General features: G+C 37.7%; 5 protein-coding genes and 1 long non-coding RNA gene across 6 annotated transcripts; 4 read left to right on the forward strand and 2 right to left on the reverse strand.

The window, feature by feature from the left end:
* The first annotated feature begins 1859 nt into the window (after positions 1-1859).
* Positions 1860-4286, forward strand: LOC114164776 (ABC transporter G family member 5-like). Its single transcript, XM_028049538.1, has one exon. The coding sequence runs from the start codon at positions 2167-2169 to the stop codon at positions 4102-4104; it is 1938 nt and encodes a 645-aa protein (XP_027905339.1). The 5' UTR covers positions 1860-2166; the 3' UTR covers positions 4105-4286.
* Positions 4069-7255, reverse strand: LOC114164774 (pentatricopeptide repeat-containing protein At2g13600). The gene is made up of 2 exons (XM_028049537.1): positions 4885-7255; positions 4069-4151 (listed from the first exon to the last, which is right to left on the reverse strand). Exon 1 carries the CDS (start codon positions 7103-7105, stop codon positions 4988-4990), a length of 2118 nt encoding a protein of 705 aa, XP_027905338.1. The 5' UTR covers positions 7106-7255; the 3' UTR covers positions 4069-4151; positions 4885-4987.
* On the forward strand, positions 7169-9529 carry LOC114164777 (pentatricopeptide repeat-containing protein At2g21090-like). The gene has a single exon (XM_028049539.1). It carries the CDS (start codon positions 7193-7195, stop codon positions 8945-8947), a length of 1755 nt encoding a protein of 584 aa, XP_027905340.1. The 5' UTR covers positions 7169-7192; the 3' UTR covers positions 8948-9529.
* Positions 9530-10043: 514 nt separating this feature from the next.
* LOC114164779 lies at positions 10044-10616 on the reverse strand. Its single transcript, XR_003599598.1, has 2 exons — positions 10525-10616; positions 10044-10419 (listed from the first exon to the last, which is right to left on the reverse strand). It is a non-coding gene; the product is annotated as an uncharacterized LOC114164779 (long non-coding RNA).
* Positions 10153-11835, forward strand: LOC114164778. Its single transcript, XM_028049540.1, has 2 exons — positions 10153-11020; positions 11406-11835. Exons 1-2 carry the CDS (start codon positions 10161-10163, stop codon positions 11491-11493), a joined length of 948 nt encoding a protein of 315 aa, XP_027905341.1. The 5' UTR covers positions 10153-10160; the 3' UTR covers positions 11494-11835.
* Positions 11836-16630: 4795 nt separating this feature from the next.
* On the forward strand, positions 16631-18605 carry LOC114162768. Its single transcript, XM_028046743.1, has 5 exons — positions 16631-17084; positions 17287-17504; positions 17622-17750; positions 18009-18140; positions 18272-18605. The coding sequence occupies exons 1-5, from the start codon at positions 16802-16804 to the stop codon at positions 18383-18385; spliced, it is 876 nt and encodes a 291-aa protein (XP_027902544.1). The 5' UTR covers positions 16631-16801; the 3' UTR covers positions 18386-18605.
* Positions 18606-19090: the final 485 nt, after the last annotated feature.

The raw sequence follows: 19090 nt of genomic DNA on the forward strand, positions 1-19090 counted from the left end.
GCTCACATAATAAAATAAATCATTATAAAAATATTCAAATAATGGTTTAACCCATCTCAAATCACCCAATGCACCATTAATATCAAGTCTTTGACAATAATATCAACTTCTAGAGGTATCTGGTTGTAATGATTGATAATAAAGCACGTCCAACAACAAACCAATCTTTGGATTAATTTATCATCGACAAAGCAAATCCTTATAATTATCACATGTTTATCATCACATGTGTGTATGCAATTCGGCCAAATATTAATCTTCCTTTGGGCCGATCAATACCCGCATGAACGTACATAAACACCAACATTTAACATTTTTCATGAACTATCTACTCAAAGAGGTCACTTTGGTGACTTCTTGATTCAATTAATTCATTTAAAATATTAAACAAAACCAAAATTTGATTATATATTTATTCCAAAACCAAATATATTTATTTTATATATTTATTTTATATATTAAACAACCAAAAAATATATATAAAATAAATAAAATTATTTATATTCTAAAATATAAATCCTTATATTCAAATGTCTTTGAACCCAAAATTCAAAATTAATTAAAATAATTTACTTCAATTATGGTTTTAAGAAACCCTAGGATTCTCAATTTGGGGTTTTTTCTCCCAAAAAACAAAATTGGGATTAAGGGTTTCAGAATTAGGGATTTAGGGTTCTGAATAGAAATTAATTAAATTAACCAAAGACAAACATGAATCAAGTATGGGTGGCTCTAATTTGGCCTCTCATCAAATTAGAAATTACTAACTGGTCTCTACACAATATTTATTTTCATGACATGTGCCTTTAGCCAAATCTTTAATGGCCCTAACACATTTAATTATGTATCATCTATATGCATGACCCAAAATTACTAACACAACGTGCTTATAAATACCAAGACCAAGATAAAGAAGACAAGAAGAATGCAAGAGAAAATACAAAAGTGATTAAACACTGTCATATCAATTCTTGAAGAGAAGGAAAAAGAGAGAATACTCGGTGAATATTAGAGTCAAATTCATTTTTTTATAGTGATATTGGGTTGTGTGATAATCATTGTAAAATACTTCATATAATGAAGTATACCCTGTGAGCATGATTGAACTCTCCTGTGTAAGAGATTATTTTGTTGATTGAAATTGTGAGTTCTCTATCTTATGCGGAGATTGAGAAAGGATATTTGGAGAGGTTTATACTCGTGTTTCCTAGATAGGATTAAACTCATGATACTTGAAGAAGTTGATACTCGTTGTAACCTGAAGAGGTTGATACTCGTGACTTACAAGATTGGACGTAGCCTCAATTACATGTGCATCAGTATAAATTCTTGTGTAATTCTTCTTTGTATTACTCTCTTATATATAATATTATGTCTGTGCAAAACATTTTTAAAATGTCTACAAGTTCTATTTATCCTCCTTTAGAACCATCTTGTACCAACAACAATAATAGTGGGTGTGAATTTTATGCCTGATTTTGCAGAAAATCTCATAGTTTAGAAAATCTCAAAGGTTAGTTCCCAGCAAGAATTATGTACACATAGATCTTAACTTTTATTTTACAAACCTCAAGTTTTTGGAATAATAGCATTAATTATTCTAACATTTAGAGCACAAATCACCTGCATCAAGTGTATTAAAAACCAATATACTAATATTTTTTATTATATTAGTTGCTTTGTAAACATTAAAGGATGAGAGAATTGATACAATGTCAGCAAAAAATAATTAAGTATCCCACTCATACACGTTGAAGGGATAAGTTAGTCTCACAGTGGCATCAACCCTACTCCGAAACTATTAATGATGCGAATTCAGAATCCTCCAATTGTTTTATTGTTCCAGTTAGCCACTGAAGATGAGAATCAAAGAATGTCCACGTGAACCATTCCATTTAATAATTTTATTCACCATGCACTAGCCAGAACAAGTGCACGTGAACTATGAATACAAAGTTTGAGAATCTCAATGTCTTTGCAGTGAATTCCCTTCGAACCACTATTGTTTCACAAAAAGTGGCTGAGGCCCAAACAGTAGATTCAGCTTTCAGAAAATAATATAGAAAATATAGAGCAAGACAGCCAAAAGGGCTTGTAATAAGAAGCGAGTAGAAGACAAACAGATAGAGGAAGAGAGAAAAAAAAAGAGAGAAAAGAACGTATTCAATGAAGAAACAAGGGTGTGAGGTTGAGGCAACAGACATAAACTACAACATCCGTACAAAGGCAGCAGAGCAACCTTCTAGAATCTTCAGCAAATTTTTACAATTGAATAGGGAAGAAGATGGTTGTGAAGCAGAAGATGAAGAAAAAACTGAACAAAGATCATGCAGTGGAGTTAGGCATGTCCTCAAGAACGTGAATTGCATAGCAAAGCCACTGGAAATTCTGGCAGTTGTTGGGCCAAGTGGGGCTGGGAAATCATCCCTTGTTAAGATCCTAGCTGGTAAAGCTAGTTCACAAAGTGGGTGTATCTTGGTGAATCATGAACCTGTGGATAAAGCTGAGTTAAAAAAAATTTCAGGGTATGTTTCGCAAAAGGATACTTTGTTTCCCTTACTTACGGTTGAAGAAACCATAATGTTTAGTGCAAAACTAAGGTTACGTCTTCCTCAAGAACAACTATGCTCCAGGGTCAAGTCACTAATTCTAGAGCTTGGTCTTAGCCATGTTGCTAGGAATAGAATTGGAGATGACAGGGTCCGTGGCATATCTGGTGGTGAGAGGCGCCGAGTTTCCATTGGTGTTGAAGTCATACATGATCCAAAGGTACTGATTTTGGATGAACCAACTTCAGGGCTTGATAGTATCTCAGCTTTGCAAATAATTGATATGCTTAAAGTAATGGCTGAATCTAGGGGGCGAACTATAATCCTGACTATCCACCAACCAGGGTACAGAATGGTGAAGTTGTTTAACTCAATACTGTTATTGGCTGATGGTATTGTGTTGCACCATGGCACTGTGGATTTGCTGGGTGTAAATCTAAGGCTAATGGGTTTAGAAATTCCTCTTCATGTTAACGTGGTTGAGTATGCCATTGATTCCATTTACACCATTCAGCAACATAAAAAATGTCAGCAGGTTCAGCTAGAAGCTTCGTGGCGATTACCAAGGAAAATGTTACACGAGATATTTGGTGATCAGGGTGAGAGTAGAAGTGGCAAGTTTACTTTGCAAGAGCTCTTTCAACAATCCAAGTTAATTGATGAAGAAACCATTAGTGCGGGAATGGATATCACTTGTGATTTTGCAAATTCTGTATGGAGAGAAACTATGATTCTCACTCATAGATTCTCCAAAAATATCCTACGCACAAAGGAACTCTTTGCGTGCAGGACAATTCAAATGCTGCTTTCTGGACTGGTTTTGGGCTCAGTCTTTTGTAATCTCAAGGATGGTCTAGAGGGAGCGGAAGAAAGAGTGGGTCTATTTGCTTTCGTTTTAACGTTTATGTTATCAAGCACCAACGAAGCTCTACCAATATTTCTGCAAGAAAGGGATATTCTAATGAAAGAAATATCTAGTGGAAGCTACAGAGTTTCATCTTATGCTATCGCCAATGGCCTAGTTTACTTGCCATTTTTGCTCATACTAGCCATTTTATTCACAGTGCCTCTGTACTGGCTTATTGATCTCAACAGGAATTTTTCGGCATTTTTGTACTTTCTGATGCTAATTTGGCTAATTCTTTACACTGCAAATTCGGTTGTGGTATGTTTCAGTGCTGCGGTGCCTAATTTCATTGTTGGGAATTCATTGATTGCTGGTGCCATCGGTTCGTTTCTTCTGTTCTCTGGATACTTCATATCAAAACACCAAATTCCAAGTTACTGGATTTTCATGCATTATATATCTCCATTTAAGTATCCCTTTGAAGGATTTCTGATAAATGAGTTCTCCAACTCAAAAAAGTGTTTGGAGTACTTATTTGGGGCGTGTGTGGTGAGAGGAGAGGACGTACTTAAAGAGGCAAAGCTTGGAGGGGAGACTAGTAGATGGAAGAATGTTGGGGTGATGGTGTGCTTCATCCTGGTTTCCAGGTTCATTTCTTTTGTAATTCTTAGGTACCGATGCTCACAAGGAATCATTCTAAAAGTATGATGACTCTCTCACTCTCGAGAGGGTTGGTTCACATCACTTGGATTTATCTGCATAGAGGAAACAAAGAAGATATAGAATCATATCAACAAGAAAAAAATGTAACAAGACAACAAAAATGATATTGTGGTGGTTTCTGTTGTCTAGCATTACTTAATTTACACCACCGTCTCTCTCTTCATTCACATTCTTCTTCCCTCCTAATTTGCTTTCACAATACATGTTTTTTTGTATATGCTGGCCGAGGATTCTGCCGTTTTTATTTTTACACACACAAAAGCTTCAGTATCTTGTGTAGCAACAACTCCCATAATGAACATAGGTGATGCCATAACTGAAGTATGAGCATTTCACCAGGCTTACTCTAAAATCCTAATTTCAATCACAACACACATCTTGTACGAGATGGTATATAGATATTAACAAACAACGTAATGAAGCAATTAACAGCTTGAGATCTACTGAGATATATCTGCCATTCCTTTTTATTGTAGTTTTATATCCCTAAATGCTAATGGCCAAGGGCCCATCTGATTTACAGGAAGACTCCATTTGTAAATATGACACATTAACTATTTTGAGCTCATATATTTGGCAATCAAACTGATCATATGATCAAAATCAATGAACTTATCTGCAAGAAAGTTAGCGGACAGAAAGTATATATCAGAGATGCACTGAAGAAGTGGTAACAACAAATCGATGGGTACATTCGAGGTTCTGCATCTTTAGCCTACTTACTATAAATTTGACTTAAACCCTTATGAATAATTTTGGACGAACCTTCATCTCAAATTTCTAGAGCCTTGATCAAATCTGCGAACTTTAATCCCAAATCTTCTTACTTTTTAGTGAAAAACTCAACAACTAGCCAGAAGATTTTCATTTATGCAACTGCTGTATCAGCCTCTGATTCCATTTCACAATGCAAGACAAGTTCAGAGTCACTTTCCTCCTCGCAAATCTCATCATCATCAGCTTCTGGCACATAGCCAGCCCGTTTCATCTGTTCTGTGAGAATTTTCAGAACTAAATGGATGTCCTTCTTACGAGGATGTCTTTTATCTTTCACCATGAAAACATGCACGCGACTCTGAATTTCAATCCAACTGCAACCAGGTTGCTTAACTACTCCCTGTTGCCTCATCTGTTTCCGGACTTTCACCACATCTTTCCATCTTCCAAGCTCAGCATACATATTTGAAAGAAGAACGTAAGGTCCAGAGTTCAAGGGATCAATTTCCATAAGCTTTTCCGCTACATGCTTCCCTAATTTAATGTTTCCATGAACCTTACAAGCAGCAAGTAGAGATCCCAAGACAACAGCATCAGGTTGCATCGGCATTGTCTGCATCAAGTCGTTTGCTTCATCAAGGCAACCAGCCCGACCTAGTAAATCAATCATGCATGTAAAATGGTCCTTCAACGGTGCTAAACCATACTCAAGCCTCATTGAGTGGAAGTAACGTCGTCCTTCTTCAACAAGTCCTGCATGGCTACATGCAGATAGAACTCCAATCATAGTAACATGGTCTGGTTTTTCTCCAGATAGCAGCATTTTCCTGAAAATTTCGAGGGCGACTGTACCATTACCATTTTGTGCATACCCCACTATCATGGCATTCCATGAGACAGTATCCCTTTCTACCATATGCTCAAAAACCCGGCACCCATCTTCAACCATTCCACATTTCATGTACATGTCAATGAGAGAATTCCCCACAAAAATGTCAGATTCTTCTCTAGACTGAAACCAATATCCATGCTTCAAAATGTGAGTGTGAGCCTGTCTACCAAGTTTAAGATCGGCAAGATTGGCACACGCATTAAGTAGATTCCCAAAGGTGTAATGGGTTGGCCAGAGAGAATCCCTCTTCAGGTGGAGGAAAAGTCTAACTGCCTCCTCATTCTCTCCATTTTGTGTGTAACCTGCAATAAGTGCATTCCAGGACACCACATTCCTCTCCATCATCTTTGAAAACATCAACCTTGCCGCTTTCACACTGGCTGCCCTGGCATATCCACTAACCATAGAAGTTTCAGACACAACATCCCTAACTGGCATCCTATCAAAAACCAGTCGAGCTTCCCTAACTCTTTTGCACTTTGCATACATATCAACTAACGCATTACCTAACACGAGGTCGTTCCGAAACTTATCCCTTTTGATGACACGAGCATGAATTTGCAAACCTTCCCTGGTTGCTGACAAGCTCGCACAGGCACTGACTACGCTAGCCAGAGTTATCTCATCTGGTTCAACCCCATTATCCATCATCCTAACAAAAACTTCCAGAGCTTTTCCCGCAGGCCCATTTTGCTCGTAACATGTAATCAAACTGTTCCAAGACACTATATTCCGCACAACCATTTCATCAAAAGCCTTTTGAGCACAAGTCACCGCTCCACACTTAGAGTACATATCAACAAGGGCAGAACCCATATAAACATCTAATAAGTAACGAGATTTTGATATCAAAGCATGGATTTGAACCCCCACATTGAAATCTGTCAACCCTGCACAAGCACTGAGAGCACTCCCAAACGAATACTCATTAACCACAAAATCCTCGCTATGCATGTCAACAAAGAACTTCAACGCTTCCTCAAATCGATCATGTTGTGCAAAACCCGACACCATAGCATTCCATGAGCATTGGTCAGGCTCAGGCATCGACTTAAAAACGTTTAAAGCTTCGTCAAGCTTACCAAACTTAGTCAAAACGCTTAAAATCGCATTATGACTGAAAGTGTTCCTCAGCGGCATATGAACAAACACCTTGCGTGCGTCCTCAAAACAACCGCATTTTCCATAAGCATCAACGAGTCTGTTCTGAATGAAAATTTCAGATGAAAACTGTGTCTTAATGATTCGACCATGAATGCGACGCGCGTCAATTCCAGACTTTGACCGAACGCAAGAGTCCAATAACTTCGCGAAGGGTGAAGAATCGAGGAAACAAAGGTCACCCACCATTTTTTGAACGAATCCATGTCTACCCATTCACAGAAAGACCCTTAATTTGAAGAAGTGAGTCCTTTTAACGAAACCATATAGAAAGACTCCCTTATTTGATTTAGAGACAGCAACATGACCATGCTCCCCAACAATATCGTTTCCTCCGTTGAAAAGTGTTCGTTTATGATTTCAAAGTGTGTCTCGGCGAGGAGGGTGAAACTCGCACATGCCGTGCACGGTCACCTAATCAAAACCGCGCTTTTCTTCGACGCTTTCCTCGCCAACGGTCTCATTGACGCGTATTCAAAATGCGGCTGCGAAGAAAGTTTACAAAAGGCCTTCGACGATCTTCCCAACAAGACCACTCGTTCGTGGAACACGCTAATCTCGTTTTACTCAAAAACGGGCCTTTTCGATAAGGCCCGTAATCTGTTCGATATAATGCCTCAACGGAACGTCGTTAGTTATAACTCGCTAATCTCCGGTTTCACGCGCTACGATCTTCATGAAGATTCGGTTAAGCTCTTTCGAATGATGCAAAATGGTCGAAACGTTTTGGTGTTAGACGATTTTACACTCGTTAGCGTAGTTGGAAGCTGCGCTTGTTTGGGTAACGCTAAATTGTTGCATCAGGTTCATGGGGTGGCAGTTATAGTTGGCATGGACGGGAACCTGATTCTCAATAACGCGTTAATTGATGCTTATGGGAAATGTGGTGAACCCGACTCGTCGTATTCTGTGTTTTGCTGGATGCCAGAGAGAGATGTTGTGTCTTGGACATCAATGGTTGTGGCTTACTCTAGAGCTTGTAGATTGGATGAGGCTTGTAAGGTATTTAAGGATATGCCGGTAAAGAACACGGTTTCTTGGACTGCTTTGATAACGGGTTTTGTGAGAAATGGGCGTTGTGGTGAAGCTTTTGATGTTTTTAAGCAAATGTTGGAAGAGGGTGTGAGGCCTAGTGCTCCAACTTTTGTGAGTATTGTAGATGCTTGTGCAGAAGAGGCTCTTATAGGAAGAGGTAAGCAGCTGCATGGTCAAATTATTCGAGGCTGCATAAGTGGGAACTTGTTTAATGTGTATGTCTACAATGCTTTGATTGACATGTATGGTAAGTGTGGAGATATGAAATCAGCTGAAAATTTGTTTGAGATGGCTCCTGTCAGGGATGTGGTTACTTGGAATACATTGATAACTAGTTTTGCACAAAATGGTCATGGGGAGGACTCATTGGCTGTGTTTAGAAGGATGATAGAAGCCAAAGTAGAGCCCAATCATGTGACATTTCTTGGGGTGCTATCTGGTTGTAGCCATGCAGGTTTAGATAATGAAGGGCTAGAGTTGGTGGATTTGATGGAAAGAAAGTATGGAGTGAAGCCTAAAGCTGATCACTATGCTTTACTGATTGATTTGCTGGGGAGGAAAAACAGACTCAAGGAAGCCATGAGTTTGACTGAAAAGGTGCCTGATGAAATTGTGAATCACGTTGCAGTGTGGGGTGCAATATTGGGTGCTTGTAGAGTTCATGGGAACTTGGACCTTGCTAGAAAGGCTGCTGAGGCACTGTTTGACTTGGAACCAGAAAATACAGCTAGGTATGTTATGCTAGCAAACATCTATGCTGCATATGGTAGATGGGGTGATGCAAAAAGAATTAGGACGGTAATGAAGGAAAGGTGTTTGAAGAAAGAACCAGCTTTTAGTTGGATTGAGTTGAGAAATGAGAGACACGAGTTTGTGGCCAAGGACAAGCTGCATCCACAGATTGAAGAGATATGTGAGGTGAACAATAAATTAGTCCTTCATTTGAAGGATGCTGGGTATCATCAGCCTTACATTGATTACCCTTTTCTTCCAGATTATGATGATGATTTCTACTTTAGTTAGTCAGTATAGCCACATTGATGAGAAGCTTTTGTCATAGTGTTATCATGCCACCGTGATTATCAAGAATGCTAACTATCTTCAATCATACTCCTCTCACTACTAGGCTGTGAGACAACCTCATAAGGGTATGTTTGTTTTCATGTTGAGAAGCTTCAACTGTCAGTTCAACTCAATAACACAAAGCTCATGAAGAAATTGGAGTGAATATGCATTGGAATGTGTTAAGTTAACTGAAACACCAAAAACTCAGTAACAGTTTTTGCTAACACGTTGAATATTAGTGAACGTGGATCCAAGAAGCAACTAACAATTGGTTTTGCATTGTTGTGTGATTTTGCTCTGCATATGGATCCTTATGGGAAAGCAAGTATTCTCCAAGTAAGAACTGAATGTGGTCATGTTTGGATTAGTTAGGAAGCTTCATTGCAATTACAAACACTGGCATTGTATTGAAATTTGACCAACTGTAGCTATTGATTAGCATTGATCATGATTATGAAAGATCACTGCAAACAATCATAGGCCTTTCACAGTGAATTGCCGGCTACTGTTTATTGTGTGTAAATGTGTCATCAAGTAAAATTATCCATTATTTATGTACTAAGTTGACTCTTGACCACAGCATGCCTCCTTTTAATTTTAATTTTAAGTTTAAACAGACAGCAGTCAAGTTTCTTGGAAATGATGATAATCTCATGGTCGTTGGGAGGGACCACAATACTTTGGAACACATTGCCGTATGTGTCCTCCTCCCTCATTGTTTATCATACTTTGAGAACATGGTTTAATTAGAAAATGACCACAGTCTGAAACTACTGATTTTCTAAGAAACTTCCTTTGAGAACGTGATTCTAGAAGCTTGACTCTCCCAAATTTAAGCTTTGATGAACACTCTAAAGTCGCTCAATTTATCTCATTCAGAATCAGCCAGCAGTTTCATGACTGTAGTTTCCAAATGCGTTGAAATTTTGCTTGAAGAAAAACGATTTATATCTCGATGGTTTTATGAAATTAAGTTAATAGTGAAGCTATTATCTCATAAAAACTCAACTTTAAATTTAGAATCCATTCTTTTATGTGAAATTGAACAGGTGAATAGTTATAAAAATCATGTTAACTAATATTTTCATCACTACAAGTTTGACAACTGAAAATGTTCAGAACAGAACACTAGAACATGGACTTTAAAACAACGTGAAATATAATCCAAAGGATGGGTGTGGAAAATGAACATATTGGACCATTTACTTTTACTCCCATCCAAGACGGCAACGACTTGTTCATTACAAATTCCATAGAAAAAAAGAGCAAGAAAAAGACAACATCTTTCCCCAACACTTATATTCGATACCATGTTCTTCTTTGTCCCTTCACTCCTCCCTCAAACATGAACACAACCCACCAAACACACTCTCTTCACGAGAGTGGAGGAGACAGAGAATTCAGTTTCTGGGGTTCACCAAACACCACACCTTATAGTGATTGGGATCAACCACAAGGCAATGAAGCAAGGTTCTATAAGGAAGCAGATTTCGGAGAAACACACCAAAGGAAAAACTTAAAGTTTGAGTATTCACCTTTTTGTTCAACGGCTTCTAACCCTTCAAGGAGCAAAGCTATTGCACAAGGACAAATGGAGCTTATGGAGATGGTGCAAGACATGCCTGAGTCTGGCTATGAACTCTCTTTTCAAGACATGGTGGTTCATGAGAAGCATGTGCTGGAACCAGAACAACCACATCAAAATGAAACTTCCCTGAACAACACACACATGCAAAGTAGTGGCAATAAAGATCAACTCAAAAAGCTAAAGAAGAAGAAGAAAATCAAAGGTAACAGTAGACCTGGTCAGATATTGCGGGTTGAAAGCATGGATAGTGAAACCTTCCTCCTGAAGTTGTTCTTTCCAATCTCTCTTGATTGGATGAAGAAGGATAAAATGAAGAATGAATCCAAGGTTTCTTCTAGACCTTCATTCCAGGAATCTATAAAACAGGTGGGAAAAGATTGGAGAATTAAAGGATTTTCCCTTTCAGGAAACAACACAGAAGATGGCATGAGTGACACAAACAGGTGGATACTGAAATTCTCCATATGTTTCGGAAGCACTTCTAATTCTAAGGACAGAGAGAGAGAGAGAGAGAGATAAAATTGTAAAGAAAAAATGAAATGAATTTTTTCACAAGCTAAGTGTATGAACTAATTTATGAAATCTCTGTTATATAATTTTTCTGATCACTAATCCCTTCTATGAAATCCCTCTTACAGAGTACTTGTCCTTTTTATTACACTCAACTCGTTTTATTCAATAAATTTTTCTTTATAACGTTCTGTATTAGATGCCAAGAATCATGATTGTAGTGATCAAATACCTAGAAATTAAAGTAGTTTAATTGAAACAAACTTGCTGTAGTGTATATTATCCACTAATGTTTTTTTTTTTTTTTTGCTTCATCAGGTATGTTGATCACAGTTCTTCATTCTCAAATGGATGCTGGTCATTCCTTCCTTGTGCAAAAGGCAAAACAAAGAATATGAGAGGGTGAATTACTTATAATGGGAATACAAAACATGGGGTGCCATGGAAATTCACAACAGTGATAAAAATGTGAAATAGAGTATTCCAAGGCATTAAGAATCCCAAAGGAAGACACCATAGATTTTAATTCCTAGGTTTGATAGTAATGGTCATTATTAAAATTTCTGTTCTGGTGTTATGGAAAAGATGTTGAAGAAACTGTCAAGGGCATGTATCAGTTAAATATTTGTTGGTTATTCAAAACAAAACCGCATTAGAGTGAGTAAAGGAAATTCATTTCATTGTTCCCTAGTTAGTATTGAGAAATGTAAAGAGCAGCACCAACTTCTATTCGGTCATGATATCAGAGCACATAGCACATGTCAAGGGTTTTGCAGTCCGTTGATTGAAAGTTCAACTTTTGTTTCGAAACTTTTGTCCTGTTTTAGACTTATACGTGTTTTTTAACTATCTATCCATTTCTTTTTTTAGTCCTTAATCTAAAATTCAACATGCTTACCAACTTTCTTTATAGTCACTTTGATTTCTGAATAAAAAATTACGCGTGAATGTTTCTTCATGTCTGCCACATGTTACTGAACCTAAATATTGTGATTAAACGTATATTCTCTTTAAAAATATATCTTTCTGAAACCATTATGTGACATTTTAAATCATTGGCTGAAGTTCAATTCTAACTTGGCATATATGATTTTTGGACAACATATTTGGCTCCTGTTGGCACCTTTGTTAACAGATTTGTGCTAGATATTACAGTGTTTTCTGACTTATTTAGGCAAGCCCAGATCTAAGACAGGTATGAACTAAAATGGGTTTTTTTTACCCATCGTAGAGCAGTTCAAAACATGAATTACCAAAGTGTTGCACTTTTTTAAAAAAGTTTCAGCGAGGGTAAATCATGAAAATTTGGGACGATTTTGTCATTAAGAAGTTGTGCGAAAATAACATGATTTCAGTTAGTAGAGTTGAAGTCATATCACAACTCAACGACTTTAGTGGATTGAAGAGGAGTTGTTAGAGAGTCGGACGACTTCACTTAAGTTAATTTTGACAAGTAAAGTCCTGCCATAGCGGTACAACTTCAATTAACTAAGTATAGTCTTGTCATAATAGCACGACTTCAATTAATTGGCAATAAGGAAAGTCTTGACATAATGGCATGGCTTCAGTCAATTTTGGTAGTAAGCAAAGTCTTATCTTACCATAGTGGCATGACTTTAGTTAATTGGCAATAAACAAAGTCTTATCATAATGACACAACTTTAGTTCGAATCATTTGTGTGGAGTCATGACTTACTTGTAAATAAAATTTTTTATTCTTTCGGCAGTTTCTTACAATATTATTAAATTGAATAAAAAGTTAAAATTTTTTTGTATAAATTATATGAGAAAAAAATAGATATGAAGACAAAGAAAAGAGAAAGTTTTCTTAATAAGAAATACATGAAATAAAACATCTCTTGAATGACATATATTAAAATTAAAGTGACAAGAGTTCCATAAAATGAAATTTCACTATCTATTTGGACAGTTGCTTCTGTTATGACCAATACTCCTACAAAAAGAACATTTCTTTGGTTTATTTGGCAGTGACTAGTCCATTTCATTGTGGATACGAGTTGTAGTTGGTCTTCCTGGTTTGTTTTGTCGCATGTGGGGATCGGGATTAAATTTGGGCCAATATAAGTAGACCAATAATCTTCACTTTGAACGAGCTGAAATTGCACCACATATGCCTTGAAGATATTTTGGAGACTATGGACAGGGTCTATATATGTTGAAGGTTGTAAATGGAAGGATGACCAAACAACCATTACATGAGTGCAAGGTAGGTGAAGAGCTTGAAACTCCCCGCATTCACACCACCACTCAAACAACAATGATGTCCAAGTTGGGACTGAAAATCTCCTGAACATCGAACACTAAATTTTGGCGATCATATCTCTGAACAAGGCACATGGCATATTCACTACTGCAGTAAAGGCTTTTCGCCCCGGTTATTTTCCTCATTTTGCCTCGGGTCTGGAACCGAGGCATATTGGGGTGAGACCAAAAGGCACCCCTTTTGGCCTCGATTGTTACCCGAAGCCATAGAGTTCCATTTCTGCCTCGGGTCAAAATAGAACCGAAGCCAATCATCCTCGCCGGCGAAACGCATCAGCCACCACCATCTTCTTCCACGCATTTGCACCATGCTCGAGCAACCCTAATTTTCATCATCTCTTTCCATCACCATGGCAGCCGCCACCCTTGTCGGAAGCAAACTTTCCGTCCACCACAGTTTCGTCTTCTTCTCCGCAACGCACCACTGCACTACAACAGCTTATGCAGCAGAAACACCGTGAGCCACCACCTGTAGCCAACACAAAACCTGCAGCCAACAGAAACACAGATCCATAACCTGCGCGAAACGCAAACGCACATCCAGATGCGAACCACCATCATCACGCCACCGTGAACGACGCACTAGATGCAGAGAGCAGCGCCACCGCGAACGAAGGCAGCGAACCACCATTGCTGCAGAATCACCACCATTGCAACAACACAACGCCACCACCACCTTCGAACAGATCGGAGCAGCAGCGAATCCGCGCCACCAAAGCCACCATTGTTGCATCTGGAACGTCGACGACATCACCACCGCGCCTGGAACAGCCACGCCGGAGGGAGAAGAGAAAGAGTACTGTTGTAGAGAGGGGCGCGGGGAAGAAGAAGAGAAAGGGGGCTCACGAATTTGGTGCCCTAATTAAACCATATGGCCTCGGTTATTAATTGAACCGCGGCATATAGCCCTATTTGGCACCGGTTCAGACCCACCCGAGGCCAAAGAGGTAACGACTAGTGGGCTTTTGGCTTCGGGTCTGTGTAACCGAAGCATATGAGCCTCCTTTGGCGTCGGTTTTCAGCGAACCGAAGCATATGAGCCTCTTTTGCTTCGGGTTAAGCTGAACCGAGGCATAAAGGTTGTCTGAAATTGCAAAAATTCCACCGCGCCATTATATGTTTCGATTCCTGGACAACCGAGGCATATAAGGCGAGGTAAAAATGAATTTCTGCACTAGTGATTATTGTTCATTTTTTCTTAGTAAAGCATAAATATCCTCTAGATATTAGTGGTCAATTTGTAACATGTATTCAATCTTTGTCCTTCATTCCACAAACCATTTTTTGGTTTGTTCGAAAAAAATTTTAACATCACAAATTGACAATGATCTTACTCCTTTCAAAACAAAATTCATACATTCGACTAAATTTGTTGTCATATAGTCGTATCTTTTTCCCCATCATAAGCTTGGGTCCACTTTTGCAATGGTAGTTGATCTATCTAAGAAGCTACTTGATGAAATTCGGCTATCATAGCATATATCTGTACTTGAAGTCTAGGTTGTTTCATTTCATAACTTGTAATAATTTCATTATTAAAATTACGTAATAAAATAACAGTGTTTGTTGTATATAAAAATTGCAAAATAATTAATATAGGTACCAATGTTTAGTAGTTGTGTCTTCAATTCTACATGTTTGAATCATTTGTTGAAATTTGAGACAACATGGCGAATGCAATAAATGAATGTGAGTCCACTTCCTTACCAGGCAACTTTCGGAGAATGTAGTGCTGAAAGTATGGTTGTGCCTCTGTCAATGGTCAAGCATACATTTGGTTGAGGTGTCACATATTCTCGCAACAGTTGGAAGAAACAGATCATGGCTTCCTTCGTTTCACTTCCACAATAGCAAAGGCTAATGGAAAGATGTTGTGGTTGTCATCTTGACCAATTGTTGTCAATAATGTACCATTGTATCTTCCAGTCAAAAAAGTGTCATCAACTTGCACTATTGGTTTGCAATAGTTGAATCCATCAATGCAAGGCTTAAAACACCAAAAAACCCTTTGTAAGATGTATACTAACATGTCTTGTACACCATCAACAACATATTTATGATTTAAGTCACATGTCTTCAACAACATATTTGCGATTTCTTTTCATCTTAACTAAACATTTTCTTTTTATATTAAAGTACGACACACCATAAGAGTCTACCCAACCTCCACCACACACTCCTTATCAGCATGTTGGGTCTTCTTCATATGTTCAACAACCTTAGTACCAGTCGTTTGGTCAACCGAGTTTTTAACCATTGCCTTTTCCACCGTACATGGATGTCTCAACCAATGTCTTCACATACTCCATTCCAGCAAGTTCCATACACATACAACATGTTTCCTTAACAAGCATATACTTTTTATGGTCCTACACAAAGTGTATTTGCCACTTCTTCGTTAACACCTCCATCCACATATCCCCCGCAATACTATCAGCCTACAATGCCGCCACAAATGTTGAAAGATGTTAACTAAAGAAACAAGATGAAGTAATGATAATGACGATCTAGTTCAGATCCCTCAAATAAGACTTAGATAACACCGAAGAAGACTTTCTTATGGCACAGACTCTTATAAATAACTTTCACGTCCTATTGTAATGAACAAAATCATCATGAACATTTTTAAGTAATTATATGCTTTATTATTTAACTAATTAATACCACAAAAAAATTTTCATTTTTATTCAGCCAACAAATCCATTAACGTGCATTAATATAACTAAAAAAATGCATTAACTAAAGTCATTCAAATATGATACGACTTTTTCATTAGAAATGTAATACTAAAGTCATACTATATTAACACAACTTTGCTTAGACACATAATTAACTTAATTAAAGTCCTATATATATAATATGACTTCACATCTTACAAAATAAAGTATTGTCATTTTGGCACGACTTTAAGTCACTCTAACACAAGTCATCTTAATTTGACATGACTTCTTTGTAATAAAGTCATATCATTTTGTCATGAGTTATCCTTAGAATTTTTAAAATTTCTACACTATTTTGATAAACTCAACAGAATTGCACTGGAATAGTAAAAAAAAACCACTAAAATGTATATAGACAAAAATTATTTAAGCTGTCCATTCACAAGAATTTATTAAAGAATGAAAAAAAAAAAAAAAAAGCTATGAGGGGAATATAAAATAAATACTGGTATGTAAAAGTGTGGCAAGCATTAATCTCACATTTGAAATTGAGATTTGACGATTAAAATTAGAACAATGCAGCAACATAAATTATGATCAATGATAGAAAGAAACAAGTGGAGGATAGAACCTTACCACAACAACCACAGAGTTGTGTATGAAACAAACACCGCAAAAGGAACCAACCATGTTTGATATTGTTCTTCTTCTGGTTCCTCACTCACTGTAACTGCCAACACTTTCTGCTCAAGAGTCAACACTCACTCCTCCATGGCCATGGCCACCCTCTCCTTCCCCATTTTCCCCACAACCTCCACCTTCAGGTTCAAAGCATCCGCCGAGGTCGCCACCCCAGCCACCAAGGTGGTTCCCGCTGTCATTGTCGGCGGGGGAAGAGTGGGGCAGGCCCTACAGACCATGGGCAGCGGCCAAGACCTCCTTGTTCGCCGCGGAGAGGCCGTACCACTGAACTTTGAAGGCCCCATTTTGGTGTGCACGAGAAACGATGATCTTGAAACCGTGCTTCAATCCACTCCTTCTTCCAGATGGGACGGTGAGTTTCTCACTGTGTCATGCATTGTGGGTTGAATTCGTGTTGATAGACATTGTTAGGAGTTGAAAGATCGATTGAACAGAGAATCTCTAGGATTAACTTTCACGTGATTATATAGCTGTCGTATATTAGTGTTGTTCATCTTACTCGATGTGGGATTCCTAGAACTTTTTCTGGCAATGATTTGGTGTTGTTTTTTCAGATTTGGTGTTTTTCCAGAACGGAATGATGGAGCCGTGGCTTGAGAGCAAAGGGTTGGATGATGCAAACCAGGTGTTGGCTTATTTTGCAGTGTCGAAAATTGGAGAGGCACCCATTGATGGCATCACTGATACCAATCCTGAAGGCCTTACTGCTGCATATGGCAAGTGGGCTTCTGTTATTGCTGCAAGGTTAAATGCTGGAGGCCTCTCTTGCAAGGTATGCATACATACTACTACTGAAATTAGATAACTGTGTAATGAATCCTTGAACTTCTATCATGATATATACAACAACATACTGTCATAATATATCATTTGTATGTCTGAAAACCAGGTTCTTGACAAGAAGGAATTTCAAAAGCAGATGCTGGAGAAGCTTATATGGATTTGCTCTGTAATGCTTGTTGGAGCACGTCATGGAGGGGTTTCCGTAGGTGTTGTGGAAAAGGAATTCCGCACCGAAGTAAGAATGCTCTGCAATTGGCATATTCTCAAACCTAATCTATCGTCATCTGCAGGGTTAGATTAAACTGTGTAGTTAATAGGATGCATAAGATTTCTTCTTTTGGATCTTGAAGAGGTGTCTAGTAGGTAAAAGTGCTGAGATTTTTGTGAAATCAACTTTTGTATAGATTTCTTGTTTTATCAAACAGTTTAAGCAAATATTAATGATGTATTGAGTACTAAAAGGAATAACACTGAGTGATGTTTTCACTTTCAGTTGTCTAGCCTTATAGCAGAACTGGCATCAGCAGCAGCAAGTGAAAAAGGGTTAACATTTGAAGAAGCAATGGAAGAGCGGTTATGTGCATATTCAAGAGCTGTAGCGCACTTTCCCACAGCAGTTAAGGAGGTGAATGACACAATTAGTACAGTAAAGAGAAAAATGATTTTATAACAACTAAATTTTAACTTTCTCTTAAAAAATGATTTTTTCATTTTCTCATTTCTATATATAAATAATTATGATGGTTATACTTGCAGTTCAAATGGAGGAATGGTTGGTTTTATTCTCTCTCTGAGAAGGCTATTGCCCAAGGCAACACAGACCCGTGCCCTTTGCATTCCCAATGGCTAAAAGAGTTGAAAATTGTTTGAATTTAGCTTCAATTCTAGTGCCTCTGTGTGGTTTGTGGTATCAAGAAAATATTTGATACCTTTGCTTATTGATGATCGTTTTATAAATAATCATCAAGCATCTACTGGTAATTACTTCTCATAATTACTTATTATATACTATTTGTCTGACTTGTTCTTACAGGAACATATCAATGTAATTAAGGAAATAAAATATCTTCTTATTCACATAGGTCACCAATGCAAGAGTTATGTATACTCTGCTCACTTCACTGATAAGGATGTTTTGAAAAAAAAAATCCATAATCATTTCTGTAAGAAAAAAAATGATTTTTTCATATATAAGTTAAAAATTTAATTTCGGAAAAGCTAATATTAACTCGGAAGCTCCAGATTTACCAACTCAGAATCATTATTATCCAAAAGCTCTCATCTGTTCTATATATTTGGTTATTGTTGTGCCATTGTTTATTTGCAATGGTATTTAGACTCAAGTGAGCCAACTTGAGTCTTATGACTATTGCATCATGTAACCCCACGATTAGTAACTGCACCATCATGATAAGAGGAAAAGACTCAACCAATTTTCATCACTGTCGCTGTTATCACCACTGTTACCACTATCGTTGCAGCAAATTTGGAAAATGCGGAGAAAAAATTTCATTTTGGAAAACTTTTTTTCCAAAACTTATTTCATATGTTCCAAAATATTCTTTCCAAAATACA

This window comes from Vigna unguiculata, chromosome 9 (assembly GCF_004118075.2).
Source record: "Vigna unguiculata cultivar IT97K-499-35 chromosome 9, ASM411807v1, whole genome shotgun sequence".
Classification (NCBI taxonomy): domain Eukaryota; kingdom Viridiplantae; phylum Streptophyta; class Magnoliopsida; order Fabales; family Fabaceae; genus Vigna; species Vigna unguiculata.

Coding starts and splice junctions, on each gene's coding strand:
- LOC114164776 (XM_028049538.1), top strand. CDS start 2,167: ATGAAGAAACAAGGGTGTGAGGTTGAGGCAACAGACATAAACTACAAC.
- LOC114164774 (XM_028049537.1), bottom strand. CDS start 7,105: ATGGGTAGACATGGATTCGTTCAAAAAATGGTGGGTGACCTTTGTTTC.
- LOC114164777 (XM_028049539.1), top strand. CDS start 7,193: ATGACCATGCTCCCCAACAATATCGTTTCCTCCGTTGAAAAGTGTTCG.
- LOC114164778 (XM_028049540.1), top strand. CDS start 10,161: ATGGGTGTGGAAAATGAACATATTGGACCATTTACTTTTACTCCCATC. Junction 11,021..11,405: donor GGCATGAGTGACACAAACAG/GTGGATACTGAA, acceptor TTGCTTCATCAG/GTATGTTGATCACAGTTCTT.
- LOC114162768 (XM_028046743.1), top strand. CDS start 16,802: ATGGCCATGGCCACCCTCTCCTTCCCCATTTTCCCCACAACCTCCACC. Junction 17,751..18,008: donor AAAAGGAATTCCGCACCGAA/GTAAGAATGCTC, acceptor TTTCACTTTCAG/TTGTCTAGCCTTATAGCAGA. Junction 18,141..18,271: donor TTCCCACAGCAGTTAAGGAG/GTGAATGACACA, acceptor TTATACTTGCAG/TTCAAATGGAGGAATGGTTG.